Source organism: Drosophila elegans, unplaced genomic scaffold (genome assembly GCF_018152505.1).
Source record: "Drosophila elegans isolate 14027-0461.03 unplaced genomic scaffold, ASM1815250v1 contig_183, whole genome shotgun sequence".
Classification (NCBI taxonomy): Eukaryota; Metazoa; Arthropoda; class Insecta; order Diptera; family Drosophilidae; genus Drosophila; species Drosophila elegans.
The window spans coordinates 2,057,083-2,079,543 of NW_024545550.1; the positions used below are offsets into that span (position 1 = coordinate 2,057,083).

Consider the following 22,461-nt stretch of genomic DNA (forward strand, 5'->3'; position numbering starts at 1 on the left):
ATATTCACATATTGTTGTGAAAACCCGCACCCGCTCCCTCTTCCGGCTGACTGTCTGCGTCCCCTTGGTCCTTTCTTCCTTGGGGTTCGGTTGTGTGGTTTTTTCGGCTGGCTTTTCCTTTGTTTTTGAGGGCGGTCCGCTTATGATTTATCATCGCCGACGCCAAAGTTATATCTTCAAGATTAAAACAAGGAGGGAGGCTTTTAACTGACATGCCCCATCCCCATTCTCTTTCATTTACCTAATGTGACAACTTTAATTTGCCTTCAGCTTTGGCCACGGCCAGCGTAGAAATTCCGTTAAGTGGCTTTCATATTTAACATTTCGATGCGGGATGATCATCGGGAATGGGGCAGCTAACCTCGTCTTGAAGTCGAAGAAAGTTGTTCTCGGCTGCAAATTCTAGTTTTGCCAATTCAAACACAAAGTTTCCCCGGCTCCTGTTCGTAATCCCATTTGGATTGCGTATGTGTGCACACCGAAGTTTCTGGGATGCCAAAGTTACTCGTATGTCCCGGTCTCGAAACTAAATAAATTAGCCAAAGGCACTGCCAGACTACAAGAACATCCCACTCCGATTTTGCAAGCAACTCCCGCAGACCGCAGGCCGCACACATTATTAATAATATTTATGATTGAGTGACTGGGCGGCGTGGCTTCCAAAAGGGGCAGGGGAACTCAAGACAGATGACTGACCCCAGTCTAAATTAAAGATTATGGCAAAGAGAGTGTGGCCAGGTCCGAATATTTAATGCTAATGAACAAGTTCATCTTAAGGAAAAGGTGGCCACCGGAAGGTTCATTTAAGAGCCAGTGATCCAGGATTAGTGGATAATTTAAAGTGAATAAGTTTGAGTATTGGAGAGAAATGTATATGCTTATAAAATATGTTAAGTTAGTTTTTGTAAAATGTTTAATATATGTTATTAAACCTCATAATGTGCCATTTAATTACAAATTTAAAAAGACCGTTGTCCATATTTGTTTTGAGAAATCATAGACTATTATTGTATATTTATTTTGTTGTATATTGTATTCTTTAAAAAGTATGTAACACGTAGAAGGAATCGTTTTCGACCCTATAAAGTACAAGTATATTTATATACGTTCCTAATACCCGGTTATTTTGAGGGCCATTGAAGATAATTTTTGTAAAAGCTCAATGAATTCCTAAAAAACTAAAAACCAAAATATTTACTTAGATATTTTTCAGAAAAAATGTCTAAACGATTTCAAATAGAAAAGAACGGGTAGCTCCCCCTGTTTAAGGTTTTTCCCTATCAGTATCTGAGCCGAGTTCATCTTTATATGCATGTTCGCACATCCATTAATCCGTTCCCGAACAACACAGGAAAAGCGACAAATGGAGGAGATGGGGATGGAGATGGGGACCTGAACCCGAATGCAGTCACTGGGGAACCAAGGAATTTATGGTATAAAAAATGGATTTGCGATGTTTTCGCTGTGCAAATTAAATTTATTGCCGCGGATACTTATCCGTGTGCCCATTGTTCCGGGTACCTTTAGCTACACATATGCACAAGTGAGTAGGTGGGAGGACTTCGGATGGCAGGACGGGAGGTTGGGCCACATCGACCCACCCAATTTATTCGCGGCTTTTGCTGGCGTCTTCCATTTAACAGATGGAAATGGAAAATTATGAAGCGACGTGCCCGGAACTGCTCAGTTCCTACTGTTCGCGTGCCCACATAATAAATGTACCTGCCTAAGTGAACGAAACGAAATAAAAAACAGTGTATGCGGGAAAAAATTGAAAATTAAAAAAGCAGGCAACAACAGACAGTTGCACGCTCTTTTGGAGTCCCCCATTGTATTTGCTGCACTGGCCTGACAATGAGACAGTACTCCATCCACAATCCACCACCCCCACAGTCACCTCCCACCACCCACCTACACCCATCCACCGCAGACTAAACGGAATAAGCGTTAATGCTTCGTTTGAATGAATTTTTGATTGCGTTGTTTACGATTGAATTTACTTCCTGCCAGGGAAACATTTTTTCCTGCGCTTTGTTTCGTTTGCTTGTGTTTCTATTTATTTTATTTTGGGGGGAGTGAGCATAAATTTGCGTATCTCAGACTCCTCTGGAATTTGCAACAAAAAAAAAAAAGCTTTGCAAATCCGTGCGAATTTTTTTCCGGAGCTCTAAAGTTAACTGTTGTTTACAGCTTAACAACATCTCCAAGGAGATCACAGATAATGGAAATGGCAGAGAAAATGTGACGGTATGGGGTGCGAAAATCTTCTTAAACACTTTTCACATTCAATAAGCATTAGGGCGGCAGTCGGGAAATGCGATTAGATAAACGATTATTTCTGATATGAATAAACAATCTAAATGGTATTAAAGCATAGAACTTACCTAGTGGAAGCCTTAAAGATAGTTGTAAAATATCAACTCTTTAGTTGCCTTTCTTAAACGAGGCAAAATTTCTAATTTAAAAGTTGCACCTCCAAAATCAAATTTGTTGTAAGCTCAACAACTTCTTTCAATGATTTTCTTAATTGGATTGTCTATTTCTCTGAAAGAAATTTTTAAGCCCATCCTATTAAAAATTTGAAATTTATGTTAATCAGCTTTTAAAAAATATTTGTTCTAAGTTTAAAGTCTAAGATTTCTCAATTTTGAAAATACTTTTACAATCCGCGACCATTTAAAGTTCTCCATTTCATGATGTTCGAATCCAAACTGATGAGGGGAAATCAGCGATATAATCTCGTTATGGAACTCCGAATCACCACCTCCTTGAGTTTATCGGCCTATTGTCCAATGTAACAGGAAACCAATTAATCTCTATCAAGGCACGGACTTCGCAGGCTCAAGCTCAAGGATCAAGTGACAAGACATCGACTGGCTTAACAGACGAATACCGAAATGGACAGACCGTGAAGTGGTCGTCGGAACGATGCTGGGGAATTTGGGGGGGTAGAAGGATCTGAGATGGAGACGGGGACTGACATCTACGACTCCCTGGAGTGCAATCGGAAATGGACGCCAATGAAACAAATGCAAGCACGTAAAAAAGTCGAAGACCACGGAAGCAGCAAAGGTTGTCCTGCCTCTGACCCCTCACAGTCCAACCTTTTCTCAATCCTATGAGTATGCCCGTCTCCTTCGAACTTCCAATTGTGCAACGTGTGGTATGAGTAATGAGAGAAACGGCAGCAGAAAAGGGAAAACGATTTTCCGGTTCAATCAGCTTTGATTTAAATTGCAATTATTAACCTCAGTTTGCCAAATCATTTTTTGAGGGTCTCATTAGCTCGTTTACGGGTTGAAGGGCTTGTTTATCGTTGTATGGGGTAATTCTTAAATATTTCTTTAAAAAACCAATACGTCAATCAGAAGACCACGTTGTAGTTGTTTCGTTAATTAAGCCATTTACTTAAATAAATAATAATAAATCAAATAAATTAACATGAATATAATAAGTATGAAAACAAAATAATCAGATAGAAAAAGAAATTAAAGAATTATTATTAAAAGTTTATGTATTTCTTTTCTTAATTAATTGAGCAATCAGTTGTAGTAACGAGTATCAGTCAGGTGGAGAACACCTAGTATATGTATGGTTCCCAAATATACTGCGTTGTGTTAGTCATGATACTCTACCTTCAAAACAAATCCTATAAATTTTAAATGACTGTTTTTATATCCAACTAGAAAGTGACCTCTGCTTATCATTTTAAAAAACATGTTATCTTTCGTTGGTCTTAGTTGATTCATCTAGCTTAAATAGAAACTTACCCAGACAGTAGCGAAATGATAAAACACTTTTGTCTGGCTGATGCCATGCAGACCATAGATGATCTGTAAGCCCAAACCGAAGCCTAAGTGTTAAGGATTATAAACATTAAAGACTGGTCAATAAATCATTTGGATTTGTTATTGTATTTGACTAAAAGCACACACTGGACAAACAGAATCTCAGGAAAAAAGAGACCTAATCCTATGTTATGGTAAACAACTTGCTTAAACCTAGAGGTTGGAGATGCTAAACTCGCCGAATCCAAGGGTAATTATTTACACAAAATGGCGATAAGCGTTATCAGCCGTTGTACGGCTAGGTGCCATAACCAACACGGTATTATGCCAATAAAATGAAGTGACGCAGCCCCAAGTCACTTCTCATCGCCGTCGGATTTCGATTTAGTCTCCCTTTCAGCCACACTATTGGTTTCCGTGTACTTGTCATCCTGGTCAGCCTTCAACGGCTTCTTCTCCTCCTCCTCATCTTCCTTGTTGTTCCCCAGGTTCTGGAGTTCCTTGAGCCCGGATTCGGGCAATTGATGGCATCCACTATTCCATGGCTGCAATGTGGATTCCGAGAAAAGCACATACAGAATGCCACTGCCTGTCAACATGAACGAGCTGAGCAGGAAAACATTCTTCCAGGCCTCAATAGTTTGCTGCAGAATTCAAAGACCATTGAAAGATGAAGAAATCCTTGGCAAGAGAGACGTTTTTACTCACATTTTGGTAGGTGAGCTGTCCCACGATCAGGGGCGATATGAAGCCCGGCATTCCACCAATCATTCCACTCACTCCCAAGACAATGCCGGCATAGTTGGGCGACAGATCCACCATGGAAGCCAATGGACCGGAGGACACTGCGCCATGGAACATGGTGGCCACTGTAACCAGCATTATAGCTGCCGTGGCATTGTAACCAAAGTAGGCTAGAGCCAAGATCAACAAACCCTTAACGCCACAGCCTGAAAAAACATATTTTTAAGAAGCTAAGCATATAACATAAATTTTAAATTTAATTTAATCTAAAATAAATAAATTGCAAAATAAAATGTATGATTTATGTAAGACATGATATTTGGTTAGCCGCGATACTTACAGATGAAGGTGGCCAACTTGCGAACATTGGTGCGACTCAGGCGATCCGTCCGTAGAAGATAATCGGCAAAAGTGGAGAAGACATAGGCGAAGATCATCCGCATGAGATGGGGCAACCCCGACAAGAAGCCCGTCTGAAAGATGGGATGTAATTGTAAATATTGTTTAACCCATTGAAAGTAATCCACCAGTCACTCACCGCTCGGATGTTCCAGTGATGGATCTTGCTGAAGTAGGTGGGCGCATGGGTCATCAGTGTAAACAGGCCCCAGATGCCACCCCATTGGGCAACCACATTCAGCCAAACCGGACGCGAGGTGGCTATCGCCTTCCAGGGTGTTGGTCCCTTGGCACTTTGTACCGAGGCTCCCAAGGACTTTTCGATATACTTCCTTTCCGAATCGGCGATGCGGGGATGCTGGGCGGGAGTGTCGAAGACGAGAAACTGCCAGGCGATGAACCACAGGGTCCCGACGATGCCGCAGATATAGTAGACCCATTCCCATCTGGTCCAGTCGATGATGTAGCCGAAGATCGGATAGAACAGGGCCACGCCCACGGAGCTGCCCAAATAGGCACTGACAAACTTGCTGCGCTCGTTGGGCGGAATCCACTTGGCGGTGAGCACGTGCATCGATGGCCAGGCCAAGCCCTGGGGAAAACCACCACATTAATACCAATCCATAACCACATTTCGGGAATCACTTACGGTAATCCAGCCCTGGAACACTCGAAGGACAATCAAGCCAGTGTAACTCCAATACGAGACGATCGGTATGAGGAAACAGCAGAACACACCAATGCCGTTGGACCAACCAAAGATCAATTTGGTGCCATATTTGGTGGCCAAGATACCGCCGGGAATCTGCAGGGTCCAGTGGGCCCAGAAAAAGGATCCCAGCAGAGCGCCTTGCTGCTTCTCGTTCCAGTTAAATCCATCCCTATCGTATGGGATCTGCCAAAAACCATAGCACATTACTCATACGCCCCGCTGTTGTACAAGCTGCATCACTTAGTGGCTTCATTAAGTACTTAAACAGTGATTCAGCGACTGGATTGGATACAATACTCACACTCGCCCAGTCCAAAAACCAACGCTCCAGCGAAAATCGTTCATCCAATTTCGTCGAATTTTCGAGTGTACTATTTTCGGTTAAATTTGAGGAAATCGCACCCTTGCCGACAATCATGTCCACAATGGTGATGTTCAGATTGATCCGGATCATGTAGTTGACGATGAAGCCCATGAATGTCATGTACCAGAGCACAGTACGCGCCTCGACTGCAAGATCAGAGCAAAGTAAATGAAATGCGAACCGCCAACTTGTGGTCGCTCTTAGTTTGGAGGTCTTGGGCCAGATCTTTGACAAACTTCGAGGTAAGACACGAATTCCAGCTCATTCTCATACCTTGAGCCATGACGAATGGATTGGCTGGCTGGATGGTCCTCCCCAAAAATTTGGACTCTGATTTCGCAGGAACTGTAATCCTTGCGTTTTGATCTCCGACGATCAACCGCTACGGACCGCTGCCGGAATAGAATGCCAGACGTAGAGTCCGCCCGTATCTGTATCGCTTTATCCCAGCCGCACGCTACTGATAAGCGCCGCCGATCTGACGGATTATGCTGCAGCTCGGCTCGTGATCGCTCATGAATCTGCCCTGCATGCGACGGACTACGACGACTTCCCCGACTCGCACTTAGGCAGATCGGATCAGTCAGCTGTTGGACTATCTTTATGGCATGGCGTGCTCCCAGTGGGTTTGGCTATCGCGTTACGAGCGCCGGAGACTAGATAGTCGAGGAGACATTTTAACGGCAGGCCGCTAGCCGGATTTACAGCTTCGCAAAGTCCAAACAAACATACGATTATTGTGAAGCAGAAGCAGAAGGGTTCATTTGTCTGGCAAAAATGATAGGCACGGAAGGTTAGGTTCCTTTGATCTTATTTTGAACTAAGGTCGTGAAATTCTCTATTGTTTAGTAAATAAATCATTTTCCCTTACTTACATTGACAACTGCAAACACAATATGAAGATACAATTATATTTGAGTTTACACCGATAAATTCGCCAGTCGCGATCTATTGAGAACTTGATTCACAGTTTAGCTGTGTTCTTATTGCCACCGGAAACATTTACATGAGGATCATAGCGTGCACTTACTACAAAACTGGTATAACTCAAAATATATCGTTTATCAAAGACTGCAAAACAGCATTCCTGTGTTCTAAGAGTATCTTTGCCGTAGATTTATGCATTCAGAATTATAAAAAACTTTGTAGTAAGCGAGCATCGTGTACTTAGGTAGGCTAGCATAAGGGTGAGACCTACGAGTTGCTGTCTAAATAGAGGGCTAACAGTGGTGCGAGTCTGCCGTCGTGGGCGAGACCGTCGCAGGGCGTGGTGCTCCACAAGTGGCTTCCCACAGACGGCTCAGCACTCATCCGACGTTCTCGTAGGACATTGCTGGCCGTTCGCTGGCGGTGGATCCGAAGATCGTGGGCGGATGATGCTGCCCCTGTTGCTGCTGCTGCTGCTGGTGGGGATGCTGTTGCTGCTGCTGTTGCTGGTGAGGATTGTGGGCATGCTGGTGCTGCTGGGCGGGCGGCTGCTCGTTGCGCAGCTGGCCCAGCGGGAACATGATGTTGTGCGTCATCTGGGGATGGTGCAGGTGCTCATTGGGTGGAGGCGGTGGCGGTTGCTGTTGGGCTGCATGATGGGCGGCCTCCACATGCTTGCGCAGCTCGCTCTGCTGCTGCTGCTGCTGCTGATGAACCTTCTCCACGGCACTGTCCTCGTACTTTTTCTGCAGCTGAAAGAGGGGCAGCTGCTGGGAGGCATGGAGAGGCACAGCGACTGATCCGGCGGCTGTCACTCGCTCCACCTGTGACTGAGGCGACGGCTCTCGTTCACCTTTTTCGTACTTCTTCTGCAACTGGTACATGCTGTGGGACAAGTGGGCTGTCACCGAATTGCTGCCACTGCTGCTGGAGCTCAATTTCGAGGATGTTGAAGTGGAGGATGGCGTTGACTTCTCCGCCTTGACGGGCGACTTCTTCTGGTACTTCTTAAGTATCTGCATTAGTTCGGACTTTACGTCGAGGCGTATTTCCTCGGGAACCCGCTTGATCTCCTCGTACAGGGATAGAAGGAACAGTTTGTCGGGATCCCGATTCTTGCGCTTCTTGCTCTTCTTGGGAAAGGCGTCCTGCATGAACTGCAGCAGCTTCTCCTCGAAAGGCGATTCCCTGGCGGTGGATCCATGCTGGCGCCTCAACAAGTGCGGATGCAAGCCACCATGAAAGGCCGGGTGCTGGAGCATCCCGGAGTGCGACTGGCCGCCCTGGTCACCGCCGTTGTGGGCTGCCTGCAGCTGGGAGACAGGGTGGCCCTGATACGAGCCACCATTACTCGAGCCGGGTGCATCGTTGGTTTCCCCGTCGTTGGTGTGGTGATCCTGCTGTGGCTGCTGTCCCGCATGTGATTGCGGATCCTTCTGGTGCTGCATGTTGTGCTGATGATGACCCACTGCTGCCGTTAGGATGGCATCGCACAGGTGCTCTGGGGCATAGTCCAAGCCGGTCAGAAAGTTCTCCGCCTTAAGCTCGCCATTCATCTCCTCGTAAAAGTACTCGGTGCCCACAATGTCGATGATATCGTTGTCCTCCTGGTTCAGTTCAATGCCAGGAGGCGGAGATCCCCCAGAGAGTTGGCAGCGTTTGAGCTCCGCCAGCTTCTTCCTGGTCGTCAGTCGCATATCCCGCCAGCACTGCAAGGAATTTAATGTAGAGTTTGCACTTCTGTGGGCCAGTTGACTCACCTTCTTCCACTGGATGATGGTCTTTTTGGGGCCAATGGTATTCAGTGCCGCCTGGATCTTCTCCCAGTACCACTCCTTCTCCTTTTTGCCCTCCATGTACTTGGTTTCCCGCAGTAATGTGATGAGCATCTTCTTCTGCGGCTTGGTCACTCGATCCTGGAACGATAAAGTACTCATCAATTCCCACATTCCAATCAATGAATTTTCACATATCCGTTCTTTTCCCGCCTCCAAAAGCACTCAATTGTTGCTATTGTTTATCCAAATGCCAGCGGTGTCTACAATTTTTTGCTGCTCCCCGCACACACTCACACATGCACACAGGCCATGCGTGTGTGTGATTAAAGAATCGAATGTTTCGAATTTCTGCACCCTGCAAATTACCATTGTGAGCTTCTGGAGCAATCTGCGTTGGTTCGAAATCTTGATGATTTGGTTTTCAACAGCCGACGATTTTTAACTACTCAATTTCGGTGAATTTTGTTTAATTTTTCACTCCGTCAATCATTGCTGTTGCTGCCTTTTCTTCTTCTTCTTGTTGCGTACGTCTGTATGTGTGTGTGCGTTTGACGGTCTCACCAGTTTGACGTTTCGCCCGCCCGGTTGGAAATCAGCTGATGCGCAAACGACCGTTACAAAATTTGAGTGTTACGAAAGTAGAAAAAATACCTCTTTTTCTAATTACGGCAATTAAAATATTTTTACTTCAACATTTTGAATAGTATTTATGGTTTATTTTTCGTATTTAACACTAAACAAATAAGCTATGATTTTTAAATGCTTTTCAAAAGATGCACATAGCTACATATCTACTTTTTTTCCCAAAATAAACTCTGTTTTATAGACAAATTTAAACTTTAATCATGTAATAAACTGATGGATGTTTAACAATGGAGCCAAAGCTAAAAAAGTGGATCCTTTGAATGCCAATACACTTGGTACAAAGTAAAAATAAGCAGGAAATATTCGAATCGGTCCAACTTTCACCAAAATGAAAAGGAAATGTTTAAGAATTGGAGATTTCTTAAAAATAATAAATAATACGAGTCCATGATCAGCGTTTGTTGGTGGTCGCCTGCCTGCTGACCTGCCTGGTGATGGTGGACACGCCCTCCTCAAAAAGTGTGCGGAATAATACGTTGGCATGATTGAAGAGACCATCCTTGAGGGACACTATTAAGAACTGCGAGTTGGTGAAGTGCTTCTTCAGCATGCTGCCAATGTTCTGCGTGTGCGACATGTCCAGAGCGGCGTCCACCTCATCCAAAATGTACAGGGGAGCCGGAGAAAACTTCAGCATGGCTAGAACAAGAGATAAGGCCACCAGCGACTTTTGGCCACCGGAAAGCTCACCCAGACTCTCCTTCCACACTCCATTGAAGCCCACCTTGATCTCCAAGCCCGTCAAGCAGCCATTGGTATGAACGGGATTGAGTTTGGCATCGGATCCTGGTAGAAGGGAGCTAAAGATTCCGCTAAAGTTCGTGTTCACCTCAGCAGCCGCTCGGTTCAGCTGATCCTGCTCTTCCTCGTCCATCTTCACAATGATTTTCTTGATCTTTTCCTTGTCCATCGCCACAATGTTTCGGCGGCGTTCGGTTTCCTTGAAGTTCTCCTCCTCGCGGTCCAGCACCATGATGGCGTTCATATTGAGGCTCAACTCCATTTTGTCCTTCTTTTCCTGCATCTTCGCCAGCTTATTGCCGGCCTCGTGGGGATCCTCCTTGCTGTAGTCGTACCGGGTGTTCTTCATGCCAAAGCAGTTCTTCTCCTCTGGGATCCAGGGGTATTTCGTCTCGAGAGTTTCCATTCGTTTCTTTGCCTCCTTGGCCTGCGAAATGATATCTTTCTGGTCACTTTCCTTCTTCTTCACCTCTAGCACAATTTTCTCATTCTGTTCCAGCAGTTTGCGCTTCTTGACCATCAGATTTTGCATCTCATTGTTCTGGGCGTTTAGTTTGTCCCTCTGCATCTTTATGGCCTGCTCCAGCTCTGCTACCTCGGAAGCAGCACTGGAGCTGTTCGCTTTCAAGGCGTCCAGGTCGGCCTTGAATTCTTCCAGGTTGTCAATCATCTCCTGATGCTGTTGCTTTGCTGTTTCGATAGTTTTCTGCAGTTCCTTTATCTCCAACTGACGAGTTTCAAACTCCTGCTCTCGTTTCTTCCAATTTGCCTGGGATTTCTCCGCCCGCTGCTTGGTGGCATTAACTTCGCTGGTAGCAGCTTTTAGCTCTCGTTCGCGATAGCTTTTGGAGTCTGCCAACTTGGCCTCGATTTCCTTGATTTTGGCCTGCGAGGTCTTCTGCTTCTCCCGGGCGTCTACACTTTGCTGCTCCAGAGTCTTGACTCTCTCCTTTATCTCTTCTATTTCCGCCTGATTTCGTTGAAAGGTCGTTTGGGCCAACTTGCTCTGGCACTCAGTAAGCTCATGCTGACGCAATTCCAGGTTCTCTTTCATCTTGTTAAACGAGTGGGCTAGGTTTTCAATAGATCTGTGAAGCGAAAACGATGAGTTTTGGTTCGGGGGTGGAACTTTGTATACCTACGCCATTTCCTCTTCAACTTGCGAGATCTCTGAGTCGATCTCCCTGTACTCCCTTTCAATTTTGTTGATAGAATACAGTTCCTCCAGCACATTAGCACCCTTGGGAGCAGCACCTCCGGATACAGTGCCATGGGGATCAACTACATCTCCTTCCAAAGTCACAGATCGGCAATTAATACGCGGATCGTAGCTAATCTGGGGATAAAGAACAGGTAAGAAGTTATCCTAAAAATATAACTTATTACTCACCTGTTTGGCGATTTCAAGATCCCTGCAGATAAGGGTTCCACCAAAGCAATACTTCATCACAGGTTCATAGCAGCGATCGTAGTTGATCAACGACATGGCCCACTGAACGTTTTCGGCACCAACTTTGTTCTGAGCGTATTCCACGACATTTCTATTGAGCGAGCCCGACTGAATCTTATTGATGGGAATAAATGTGACACGGCGCTGAAGGTTGCCCCTCTGCAGGATTCTTTTGCAGGTAACATCGTCGTCAGTCACGTAGCTGTATAACTGAAATAGAAAGCAAGATCAGAGGGGTGCTCATGAAATGAAGTGGTTACTTACATTTCCTCCTGCCGTCATCACAAGAGCCATGGAGTTCATCATGTCTTTGACCTTGAACAATTTGCCCACCATACCGCGCACCTTGCGCCGATCAAAGTTTGGCTCTGGGTCCTGGTACTGCAGATCATAGCGGGAAGCATTGCAGCCATCCAGTTTCCGTTTGATTTCGCGTTTGCGCATGTGTAGATCATTTCGACGCTGTTTCAGCTGCTCAAACTGACCGCCCTCATAGTTGAGCCCTTGCAGCTGCCGTTCTAGGTTCTTGATCTCCACCACCAACTGGTCATGTAGACTCTTATCCTTTATGTAGGCGGCATCGTTGGTCTGTATCTCCCCTTCTTTCTGCTTTAAGACACCTCGCGTGTGGCGCAGCTCATTCTCAGAGGTCTTGATGGTGGCTTGTGCCTCACTGAACTGTATATTTGCCGCTAAATAGGCGAAATAAAAGAGTAAAATGGTTTGTGTCATCCCCTGATAAACTTACCCCTCAACTGTTCTTGTAGTGTTGAGGCCTGACCGTCTTCGTTAGTGGACAGTCCCTGTGAGACAGCCTCTAGCTTCTTTTTAGCATCCTCATACGCTTTGGAGTCCGTGGCATCGGCTTCTTTCAGGCTTTCAAACTCGTCTTTAAGCTTGGCCATGTCCGCCTGTTTTTTAGTGAGGGCACGTACATCATCCTCTATATTTTTTAAGGCTATGCGAATCTTTGTCTCATCCTGTTTAATTCTTGCCTGGGCAGTGTTTAAACTACCCGAGGCAGTAGCCCGCAGTTTCTGCTTCTCATTAAGCTGCGTTTCCAGTTCTTTGATGGAGCCACCCATTTTTGCATCAATCTGCTGCTGCATCTCATTCACGGAGCTATCAATGGTCTCGACTTCCTTTAGATTGTTGGCCTGTGTGGCCTTGCAGTTGGCTATACGATCCTCAATTTTCTTCTCATTGGCCTCCACCGTTTTCAGGGTTTCGCATTGCTTGAGATACTTGGCGGAAATGTGGATCCTGATCAGGAAGTCAATGTCACGGCAGATTTTCTGATATTCCTGGTAGACAGAACGCTCCTGGCGAAGTTTAACCAGCTTGGGCAGCACTTCCTCGTCTAGCAAAGCCTTGGTTTCCCGCACTCTGGTCTCCTTTTTTTCGATAAGGGTTTTGGTGGCGTCTCGCTTTGTTTTGTACTGACTGGTACCTGCTGCCTCCTCCACCATGGACAGAACCTGAGAGAAGTTTTAAGTTATTCAAAGATTTTCGTACATGGGGATAACCCACATCCTTGGGCTTCATGTTCAGGACTTGCTGGATCTTGCCCTGCATAATGAGGAAGTTCGGGTTGTTGACGTTCAACTGGATCGAGCAGAAAAAGTCCTGCACTTTCTTGTTCTGCACTAGTTTGCCATTGATAAGGAACTTGTTCTTGCCGCCGACGACGACCTGGCGGGCCACAGAGATCTCCCGGCACTTCTCGTAGCCCTGCGGGCACTGAGCGGCGTTTGTGTTGTCGAACACGATGGTAACAGTGGCCTTGGTGATGCCCGCCTGTCCGTTTTTGTACACCAAGTCCTGGAGAGCTGAGGCGCGCACCTGGACACGATAAAAAAACGTTAAAATACATTCCTGAGTATATCCAATAAGTACTAACATTCTGAAGATTACTGATTCCCAGCACGAAACAGATGCTGTCCAAGATGTTTGATTTGCCGGAGCCGTTCAAACCCGTGATGGCCGTAAACTCCGGATCGAATCCTTCAATTTCCGTACGCCGACCGTAGGACTTGAAGCCATCAAGCACAAGCTTCTTCACGTACATTTCAATGCGTTGCGGTTTACCGATTCCTGGCGTCCTTTGCTTTAATTCCGCGTTAAAATTTTACCGCATTTAGTGTGACCGTAGCTGAACCGCTAAAATATACCGAAGTGCGAGCTCTGAAACAATTTCGAGAAACTGTGGCACGCGGAATCACGAAGAATGGGAATTTTTAACAATTCCGATATTCAGTCGTTTGCGGAATGCCCAAATTGCTTTACCTAAATTATTTGTACTTAAAATTCTGAACAAAAAAAATATTTTTTGTAAGGGTTTTAAACAAAATTACTAAAAGGGTCTTTAAAACTTACAGGTAGGATGTTCGAATTCATGCATTTCGATTCAAATTAGCGACTTTTTTTTAAAAAAAATTATAAAACAAAAACAAAAAAAAAAAAACAACATTAAACAAAATTCTTCTAGTTTAATGTTACTCCTCACTAAAAAGTTATAATTTTAAATGTATTCTCGTCACCAGCTTCTCCCTTCACCATCACCTTTTTTAGTTGATTTTATAGCTTGTAAACAACAAGAATGGATAATTTCGACGACGATTCCTTTAATGATGTTCTGGGCTCCATGGAAATGCCCTCGGCGGCGAAGCAACCGAAATTAGTTGAGCCACCTGCAACGGCAGTGGCTCCAAGCAACAACACCTCTATTCCCGCACCTGCCAAGCCGGCTTCCAATCCCCACAGTGTTCTGGTCCACAGCAAACAGCGCGGCAATCCCATCCTTAAATCTATTCTCAATGTTCCCTTGGAGTTCCGAGACGACATCGTGCCGGATTATGTTGTTGGTCGCACATCCTGCGTCATCTACTTGTCCCTCAAGTACCACAATCTTAATCCGGATTACATTTGCCAGCGGCTAAAGGCTTTGGGAAAGATGTACGAGCTGCGAGTGCTTCTGGTCCAGGTGGACACACCGGAGCCACACAATGCCCTCAAGAGCTTGACCAGGATCTCACTGCTGGCCGACCTGACCATGATGCTGGCATGGAACGCCGAGGAAGCGGGAAAAATTATTGAGACCTACAAACAGTTTGAGAAAAGGCCACCAGATTTGATCATGGAGCGAGTAGAGTCGAATCCGCATCAAAAGGTAATTGCTATAAAGTACTCACTTTTAACCATACTGATGAAATACCTTAAATGTTTTAGCTGGTGGCTGCCCTAACCAACATCAAGCCGGTAAACAAGACGGATGCCGTCACCCTGCTGCAAACTTTTGGGAATCTAGGCAACATAATCACTGCCAGCGAGGAGCGACTTTCTCAGGTGATGGGACTGGGGCCCCGAAAGGCGAAGAAGCTATACAAAACCTTGCAGGAGCCCTTTCTCAGCAAGTAGAGGACACTCCAATTACTATGGTGTAATCAACTTCATCCATCATTTAAATACTTTAATTTCTTATAAGGAAGAAACTGTACAAAAAATGAAATTCTATTATTGTTTAACCACTTAAATATACCACACATTGTTCGGCCGACTACTCGATTACTTTCCAAATCTTTATGGTGCCATCATCGCTGCAGGAGATCAGCTGCCCGGCCACCACTGGATTCCATTGCACCGAATTTACGTCCTGTTCGTGGGCACCCTCCTCCGCAGTGAGCTGCTCGAACGTGGGTTCGTCCGGCTGGGAGTCGCTGGTCTCCTTGAAAATGCGGATTCCATCGTCGCCACAGGCGCTTGCTATCAGCCCCGTCAGCTTGCACCAAGACACGTCGTAGACAGCCCGCGAATGCTGCCCGGACAGAGTGCATACACACTTCCACACGGTCTGCTTATCGGGCGTGGCCACTCCGGCTTCATTGCCTGGATGATATGCCCGCCAGATCTTTATAGTGGTGTCGTCGCTGCAGGAAACCAAGCGTTCTCCGTCCGCATCAAAGTCAATGCTCCAAACTGTGCTCGTGTGCGAAGATAACGTCGCCGTGCAGTCCCAGTCATTATCCAAGGCGCTCTCGGCAAACATTTTTATGGTGTTGTCGTACGAGGCGGAGGCCAGGATCTCCTTGGTCGGATGCCACACCACCCGCTTAACGTCCTGTGTGTGAGGGTTCAGAACGGCAGCGCACTCGAACTCATCGTCACCGGCCACCTCCCAGATCCACACGGACTTGTCCCGCGAACAGGTGGCCAGCAATCCGCCGGATCGCGACCAGCTAACGCTCTTCACCTCGTTTTCGTGACCCTCCAAGGTGGCGTTACACTCGAATTCTCCCGAGGATTTCGACCAGATCGCTGTGGTGGCATCAAAGCTGGCCGAGGCCAAGTACTGGCCACATGGAGACCACCGGATCTCGCGGATAGTGCGCTTATGGCCGTCGGATAGAATCGTCTTGGTGCTCCAAGTGTTTCCGGTCAGCGACCAAATTCGAATGGCCTTGTCCTCGCCGCAGGAGGCGAACACGTTGCCCTTGGGATGCCAGGCCACCCCCCAGATGCGTCCTTTGTGGCCCTGCAGCGTGTGCTCCAGAATTAAACGTCCCATTGCTGTTTCAGTGGATAAATCACTGTCTGTCCAGATTTTGATAACAAAGGCGCATGTGGCAAGAAGAAGAGTGTGGCACGGCGTCAGCTGATGCCAGTGCTGCTCATTGCCGCTATGGATTGCTATAAATCTAGCTTCTTTTAATTAAGAAACTAATCTAAACTGTTAGATATATATATTTATTTTATTTTTGAGTGGTCCCCTATATTTTTTGTTTCAGTTGAAATGTTGATTTATAGTTGAATTAATTTGCAATTAAAATAAAAATAGGTTCAACGGAATGTTATATTAAGCCGGGAAATTTAGAAGCGCATGCTCTTATCATGAGCAACGATTATTATGTTAAGGCCCAAACGCTTATAAGCTTAAGTTAAACATTAAATTGGTGGGTATTCAATTCATAATTCATAAAAGAATAATAGTTAGAGTTAAGAAATTAAAAAAATAGTCAGCAAATAAAAAAACAAAATCAAAATGACTTTAACGTTCTTAGCTAAGTTACAGCTTTAAAAAAGCTAGATCTAGCTAAAAAGAGTTGATAGTGTTGTGGAATTCCAAATTGCAGACGTCACCTTTTCTTATCAAAACGAACCGAATTCCGTTACCCAGCACCTATGGTGAAAGTTGTGTATTGTGTTTTTGTGTTGTGCTGATGCTGATAAGAAAATGAACGGATTGATTGTGTTCAACAGCGCCAACGACGTAGTGTACCAGAAACTGAACGAGCCGCTGGCGCAGAAGATCAGGAATGTAGCCACCACCCAAGGTCTGTTGCGGTCCGGCGGCGCCTTGGACAGTAATGTCCTGCTGCAGATTTTCAGCCCCATCGTTGGATCGCAGCGGATAATGCAGTGCCAGTTCGATAACGCCTACTCCAGCTTACAGTGCGAGCAGGGCTTCAATTTGGTGTTTGGGGAACTCCTAGGGTTTACCTTCTTGAAGATCGGACAAATACCCGTCGAGCTACTGGGACGCCAGATGGGTGTGGCTCTGACACTGACTCGCTATTGCTATGGGGCCAACTTGTTTGCCTCTCAGGCGGGCGCCATGCAACAGGAGCTGCTGACGCAGTGCCTCGATTGCTATGAGACTCTGTTGTGGCAGGAGGACCAGACGTTCCTGCTGGAGGCCATGCCCAAGCTTCTGATCAACGCGGAGCTAAAGAGGACGGTGCATCTCACCCTGGACGCCACTTTGGAGCACCTGAGGCAACTGGGACTACCGCGGGCTCACGCCCTTTTGCTTGTTTCCAACAAACTGGTGGCCGTCAACAGTACCCGGCAAGCCCTGCCGCTATCCGCCGCCGACCTGCTTTTCCTCAGCCTCATATCCCGGTCCCTCCAGGCACCCAAGTCCCCGTCCCAGCGGGCAGTAGCCGTATTCCTGCAGGGAGTCTCCCATGACGTCAACTCCGGCTGCGTGCCCAGCATTGTTCACATCTCTCGCTTGCACGGCGACCAGGTTCTCCTGCAAGTCATCGAATACGCCCACATGCCGCTGACCAGCTGTATTTACGACTCCTTCTTTGTGCTCCAGAAGATCGTGGCCGTGCAGCATCAGGGGGACTCGGACGCGCTGAAGCCCGCCTACGAGAATCTCGAATCCTTTATTGCCCAGGCAATAACCGCTTTGAAGCGGTACTTAAAACAGCGCTCGGAAACAGAGGACTTGGAGAACTGCACGAAGAAGTTTGCCGCCAAATGGGAAAACCTGCGCAAGATGTACACGGAGTACTTTAAGAACTTCGAGCGAGAGCTTCTGGTGAGAATAGAGTCGAATCTACCCTCGTTTGGCGAAGAACTGAAGCAGATATTCACACTAGCCTGCTGCGACAGCTCCAGTGTCCATGAACTGGACCAGCTGTCCGATACGGCGGCCAATGTGGAGGCCAAGCTGCTTGAGTTCGCTGAATTCCTGGCCGTGAAGGCCACTCGCAACATATCCATCGATGCTTATTTGGAGGACTTTCCCGGCCTGGTGCATTTCATGTATGTGAACCGCAGCAAAGGTCAAATGCTGGCCCCGGATCTGCGACCCAACCAGCTGGTGCCCAAGACGAAGCTTTGGAGCATGGTAGAGATTGCGAGGAGCTATCTAAAGAAGGGCCAGACCACGGTCATTTGGAAGGACAAGGCGTTCCACTACTCGTACTTCCTCTGGTTCGAGGATCAGTCGGGAGGGATTCTCAACACCACTCTGGACTTGCAGCAGCACTTTCTGGCCACAGGAGCAGCTAGTGGCAATGGTTTAAAATCCCCAACAGAACCGGGCGCACTAACCATGGACTATTACCACGATCTGGCTGATTTGTGCTTTCCCAAACTGTCACCGGCGAAAGTGCGCGTCTACGAGTTGTACTGCATCCATCTGGGACTGGTCACCGCCACATGTGCCGTGGAGCACGCCCGACGACTGGTGGCCACTATCAGCGATGTTGTAGGCGAAGAGACATTTTAATCAAGTTTAACCCCTTGCCAACTTAGCATTCCATGGCACATTTCCAGATGCAGATGCACATTTCCAGCACATGATTCTAGTCAATTTACGAGACTCCTTGAGGAGATATTCCAATCGAAATTTGTTAGATTAAGAACAACTATCCACTGTTTTAGGCTACACCATAAAGATATTTGTAAAAATTTTTTTTTTCAATCGGTAATAAAAACGTAACAATGAACCTGTTTATTGTGTCTCAGGTTCTTGCACCTTATTTAGCTCATCGATCTTCTCCAGAAAGAAGGATTTGCGGGCTGTGAGCGGCATGGACTTCTGACGAAGCATGTAGTTCTCGTTGCCCAAAGCGGTGTAGGTATTGTCTCCAATTAGATCCCTTAGAGCAATGTTTTTCTTTAAATGCTTATCGTAGAAGCCGACTCCGGCGGCCACGAATTGGGGACCCATGCTGGCAAGCCGCTTGTCGATCTCAGCGTCCGTGGCCACCTGATTGTAGTCTTTCATGAAGGACCAAAGGCCCAAGCCAAAAAGTCCCAGAATGCTGTAAAGGACGAAACGAACCTGATGGATCGTATAAACTGATTAAAGCTGTTTGTTGACTATACTTCTTGGCAAACTCACGCTTCCATGGCGGGCAAAGAGGTTGAGCCGCAGGTTCAGGTAAGTACCCATGGTGTAGACCATGAGGAAGCTGACGCTGGGGAAGATCGAGTTGAGGAGCACTTGATGAGTTTGCAGTTGCAGCACGGACTTGCTCAGACCAAAGATCTGTTCATCCTCGTTTAAAACAATCGCCTGCTCCAGAAGCTTTCCGCTGGGAGAGCTCCAGTCGATCTGTTGATCTCTGAAGCGGATGTCTGCCCGCTTGATCTCCTCCGGACTGCCGTAGCCATAGTTCACGGGTATGCCCAGGGCGCCTCCGAATCGCAACTTAGTGGTGCCCGCCTGGAACAGATCGAATCCAAAGACGGTGAAGGGCTTCACAAACTTCCGCTCAAAGGGCGTCAATCCCAACTGGTCTAGTGCCTTCTCTAGGCGTTGCTGCACTGCCTCCGGCACAGCACGCTCCACTCCGTGTCTGTAAGAGGAGAATGAATGAATGAACAGCTCCCAACCACGACCACTTGCTCACCCACTGGTAGCATTGCACGAAATCCCGGTAATACTTAAGGCCAAACGTGTGCGGCAGAAAGTTACCCACAAACAGTCCGACTGTGGTGACTCCCGCTCCATAGAACACCAGCCGTCGGCCTTTTTCAGTCTTAAAATAAGAGAATAATCCCCCACCGGCTTTTAATTTCGGCTGCATTTCAGCACTTGTCGTTTGGTAATAGTGCCAGGGTGACCATAACTGCGCCACAGAAATGCCACCACGACCATAAATAATAGGGGTATTCCATAAACTGACACTAACTAAAAAAAGAAAAACCAAAAAAGGTTAAACAAAATCAATAAAGAAGTTAATTAGTGCAAAAAATGTATTTATTTTACAAAATAAAGATGATTTTTAAATAATTCTTCATGTTTCTTTTGAAACATTTTTGTGTCAAAATTATTAGTTGCCTAATATACATAGTTCAGAAAACATTTAGATATATATTTTCTTTTTCTGCTTAAAGTACTCCATTCGCTTCAACGAATAGGACAACCTTAAATATTTAAAGCTAATACCCAGGAAATACATTTTATCTTATTTTCAGGCAGTAAAAAATTAAACAAATTTAAATTTTTAGGAAAAGGTGCCAATTTCTTTTTGAATTATATTTTTTTCATGACGTATCTTGTTAAAAGAACTATACAAGTTTACTTAATCTAAGAACTTAACCTAACTGCTGGCCGCACTTTGTAATTTAACGTCGACCATAACTACGTGGTTCCTTGCCTCCTTGAGTCGCCACCAGCGACCCAGGCGGTGCTCCTGACCGGCGGCCACAAACAGCTTGCTGCCATCGGCATTGAAGGTCAGTCCGTTGATGAAACCAGCGATGGGTATGCTCTGGATGAGGAGCATCTTGCGCGCGTTGGGATTCGTTTGCCAGAGCCGGACGCTGCCATCACAGGAGCCTAAAAAGACAGCATAAATTAACCACACTCAGTGAAAAACAAAAGTTAATTCCAACCTGTTGCCACTAAATCCGTGTTGACCACCACAGCAATGGCTGTTATCCAGTTGGCCACGCCATTATCACCCACTCCATGCGCCAGCTGGGTCGTGCAAATGGGCTTCTTCTTTAAGGCGCTCCACAAACTGATGGCCCTGTGAAATATACTTGTAACCGATTGCTCAAATCCTTCAATGCTTTTTTATTTACCCATCCATGCCACCCGACACAAAATGCTCATCGTTGATGTACTTCACGCAATCAATGCTGTCTTTGTGCCCGTTGTAGATCAGCTGCGACTCCTCTGTAATCTTCCAGATGCGCAAGGAACAATCCGAACCTCCTGCCGTGATAGCCCGCTCTCGACTGAGGGCATCAATGCTGGTCACTCCTGTTTGATGACCGAATCTGGCGGGGAAATGCGTTTAAATATTCCATATTAAAGGGGCTCGTTAAATGTTACACTTACAAGCTCTCCACATAGGCCATCTCATCCAGAGACCAGATTTTAACCGATCGATCTTTGGCCGCCGAGTACAAATCATGTGTTCCCTTGCGAAAAACCAAACCTGCCACTCTATCCCGATGGCCTTTTAAAGTCTTGACATGCTTCATCGTCTGCGGACACCAGATTTGGATATGGGGTCCACCTTCTGCCAAAGCCAGGTACTTCATATCCGAGGACAGGCAAATGGCGATGACATGGGAGCGCCTTTTTTTGCCCGTTTCGGGTTCCTCGCGGTGCGATAGAACATCGGATTTCTCCAGCACTTTCCCCGTTTCCGTGCACCATTTTAGGAGGAACTGCGATTTGGCTCCCGTGTAGAGGAATTTGCCATCTGGACTGAGTGCCAAAGCACAGATGGGCGTGTGGTGCAGCTTGTGCTTGAGGATGCGGTTCGATTCGCACGTCTTCAGACTGCCAGCGATGTTCCGGCGCAGTTTGCCCACGCTGTCCAGATACTCCGTCTGCAGGCGCTGCTCTACGCTTTGGGCTAGCTCCCGATCTTCGGCTCGATCCGCCTCCTGTCTCTCGATCTCCGACAGATACTGCTTGGCCAATCGCAGGCGCTTGTCCTGCGGAGTCTCCTCCTCGCCCTCGTCCGAGGAAAAGGCCAATGTGTTGCCCTCGCCGCCCAGATCGCTGTTGTATTCCTCATCGTCGCTGGCTATCTCCTCGTCCTCCTCCTTGGGACGGCGCTGCTTCTTTGGCACTGGTCCTGCTCCTACAGGCGCTGATTTTCCCACTTTTCCGCCTTTTTTGAGAGGTTTTCCTTTTGTTGTTGCTGCTGCGGGATTCTTTGGAAAGCGTTACAGGTGCTTCTCTCTATGCCGTGTTTTTCACTTACCTTTCGCTTTTTAGTGCCCTTGGCACCTGGCTTGAGGAAAAAGGATGACGACATCTCAGGAAATAGCTAGTCCTACGGCTTTAATTCAATAATTCTGATAAAAATAAAAACTTAATTTAAATGCTGGAACAGTCCCACGTGCATATAAAAAAGCGCGAGGGCAATTTTAGTGCATTTTCTTTCAGTCAGCTGTTTTTTGGTTGTATGCTTACAGGCTGATTGCTATGAAACCGTCTACAGCAGTGGTGGTAACTCTAAAGTGGGCGCCAATTTGGCTCAAGAATTAAATATTCAAAAGCCTTGTGTATTTTATAAACATTTCAGACTCAAATATTGCGATTAAAAAAATCCCTCCCATGTAAATAAAAAACTGAATTTGAGCTTGAATATATATCTTTATTAAGAATTCAATTGTTATTTTTTGATTATAAATCAACTACCAAC

The 22,461-nt window shown here is 46.3% G+C and overlaps 8 protein-coding genes across 9 annotated transcripts; 2 read left to right on the forward strand and 6 right to left on the reverse strand.

The window, feature by feature from the left end:
- Window positions 1-3,895: 3,895 nt before the first annotated feature.
- On the reverse strand, window positions 3,896-6,711 carry LOC108149802 (sialin). The gene is made up of 7 exons (XM_017277668.2): window positions 6,281-6,711; window positions 5,945-6,153; window positions 5,581-5,826; window positions 5,071-5,523; window positions 4,873-5,005; window positions 4,497-4,738; window positions 3,896-4,432 (listed from the first exon to the last, which is right to left on the reverse strand). The coding sequence occupies exons 1-7, from the start codon at window positions 6,288-6,290 to the stop codon at window positions 4,145-4,147; spliced, it is 1,581 nt and encodes a 526-aa protein (XP_017133157.1). The 5' UTR covers window positions 6,291-6,711; the 3' UTR covers window positions 3,896-4,144.
- Window positions 6,712-6,904: 193 nt separating this feature from the next.
- LOC108149803 (putative mediator of RNA polymerase II transcription subunit 26) lies at window positions 6,905-9,250 on the reverse strand. Its single transcript, XM_017277669.2, has 3 exons — window positions 9,079-9,250; window positions 8,695-8,850; window positions 6,905-8,643 (listed from the first exon to the last, which is right to left on the reverse strand). The coding sequence occupies exons 1-3, from the start codon at window positions 9,079-9,081 to the stop codon at window positions 7,315-7,317; spliced, it is 1,488 nt and encodes a 495-aa protein (XP_017133158.1). The 5' UTR covers window positions 9,082-9,250; the 3' UTR covers window positions 6,905-7,314.
- A 280-nt stretch (window positions 9,251-9,530) lies between these two features.
- On the reverse strand, window positions 9,531-13,715 carry LOC108149841 (structural maintenance of chromosomes protein 2). Its single transcript, XM_017277717.2, has 7 exons — window positions 13,449-13,715; window positions 13,079-13,390; window positions 12,297-13,026; window positions 11,813-12,240; window positions 11,489-11,758; window positions 11,241-11,434; window positions 9,531-11,186 (listed from the first exon to the last, which is right to left on the reverse strand). The coding sequence occupies exons 1-7, from the start codon at window positions 13,614-13,616 to the stop codon at window positions 9,749-9,751; spliced, it is 3,540 nt and encodes a 1,179-aa protein (XP_017133206.1). The 5' UTR covers window positions 13,617-13,715; the 3' UTR covers window positions 9,531-9,748.
- An 83-nt stretch (window positions 13,716-13,798) lies between these two features.
- On the forward strand, window positions 13,799-15,107 carry LOC108149824 (DNA excision repair protein ERCC-1). The gene is made up of 3 exons (XM_017277696.2): window positions 13,799-13,926; window positions 14,092-14,717; window positions 14,777-15,107. The coding sequence occupies exons 2-3, from the start codon at window positions 14,148-14,150 to the stop codon at window positions 14,963-14,965; spliced, it is 759 nt and encodes a 252-aa protein (XP_017133185.1). The 5' UTR covers window positions 13,799-13,926; window positions 14,092-14,147; the 3' UTR covers window positions 14,966-15,107.
- On the reverse strand, window positions 15,003-16,192 carry LOC108149823 (probable cytosolic iron-sulfur protein assembly protein Ciao1). Its single transcript, XM_017277695.2, has one exon. The coding sequence runs from the start codon at window positions 16,110-16,112 to the stop codon at window positions 15,105-15,107; it is 1,008 nt and encodes a 335-aa protein (XP_017133184.1). The 5' UTR covers window positions 16,113-16,192; the 3' UTR covers window positions 15,003-15,104.
- A 527-nt stretch (window positions 16,193-16,719) lies between these two features.
- LOC108149820 (Hermansky-Pudlak syndrome 1 protein homolog) lies at window positions 16,720-18,789 on the forward strand. The gene has a single exon (XM_017277692.2). The coding sequence runs from the start codon at window positions 16,779-16,781 to the stop codon at window positions 18,567-18,569; it is 1,791 nt and encodes a 596-aa protein (XP_017133181.2). The 5' UTR covers window positions 16,720-16,778; the 3' UTR covers window positions 18,570-18,789.
- LOC108149819 (transmembrane protein 177) lies at window positions 18,667-19,898 on the reverse strand. 2 transcript variants are annotated; one of them, XM_017277689.2, is made up of 3 exons: window positions 19,703-19,898; window positions 19,188-19,644; window positions 18,667-19,127 (listed from the first exon to the last, which is right to left on the reverse strand). In XM_017277689.2, the coding sequence occupies exons 1-3, from the start codon at window positions 19,873-19,875 to the stop codon at window positions 18,795-18,797; spliced, it is 963 nt and encodes a 320-aa protein (XP_017133178.1). In that variant the 5' UTR covers window positions 19,876-19,898; the 3' UTR covers window positions 18,667-18,794. The 2 variants fall into 2 exon arrangements, with proteins under 2 accessions (XP_017133178.1, XP_017133179.1); XM_017277690.2 differs by having other exon boundaries at window positions 19,699-19,890.
- Window positions 19,899-20,312: 414 nt separating this feature from the next.
- On the reverse strand, window positions 20,313-22,174 carry LOC108149688 (U3 small nucleolar RNA-interacting protein 2). The gene is made up of 5 exons (XM_017277454.2): window positions 22,018-22,174; window positions 21,138-21,967; window positions 20,879-21,076; window positions 20,687-20,823; window positions 20,313-20,630 (listed from the first exon to the last, which is right to left on the reverse strand). The coding sequence occupies exons 1-5, from the start codon at window positions 22,069-22,071 to the stop codon at window positions 20,392-20,394; spliced, it is 1,458 nt and encodes a 485-aa protein (XP_017132943.1). The 5' UTR covers window positions 22,072-22,174; the 3' UTR covers window positions 20,313-20,391.
- Window positions 22,175-22,461: the final 287 nt, after the last annotated feature.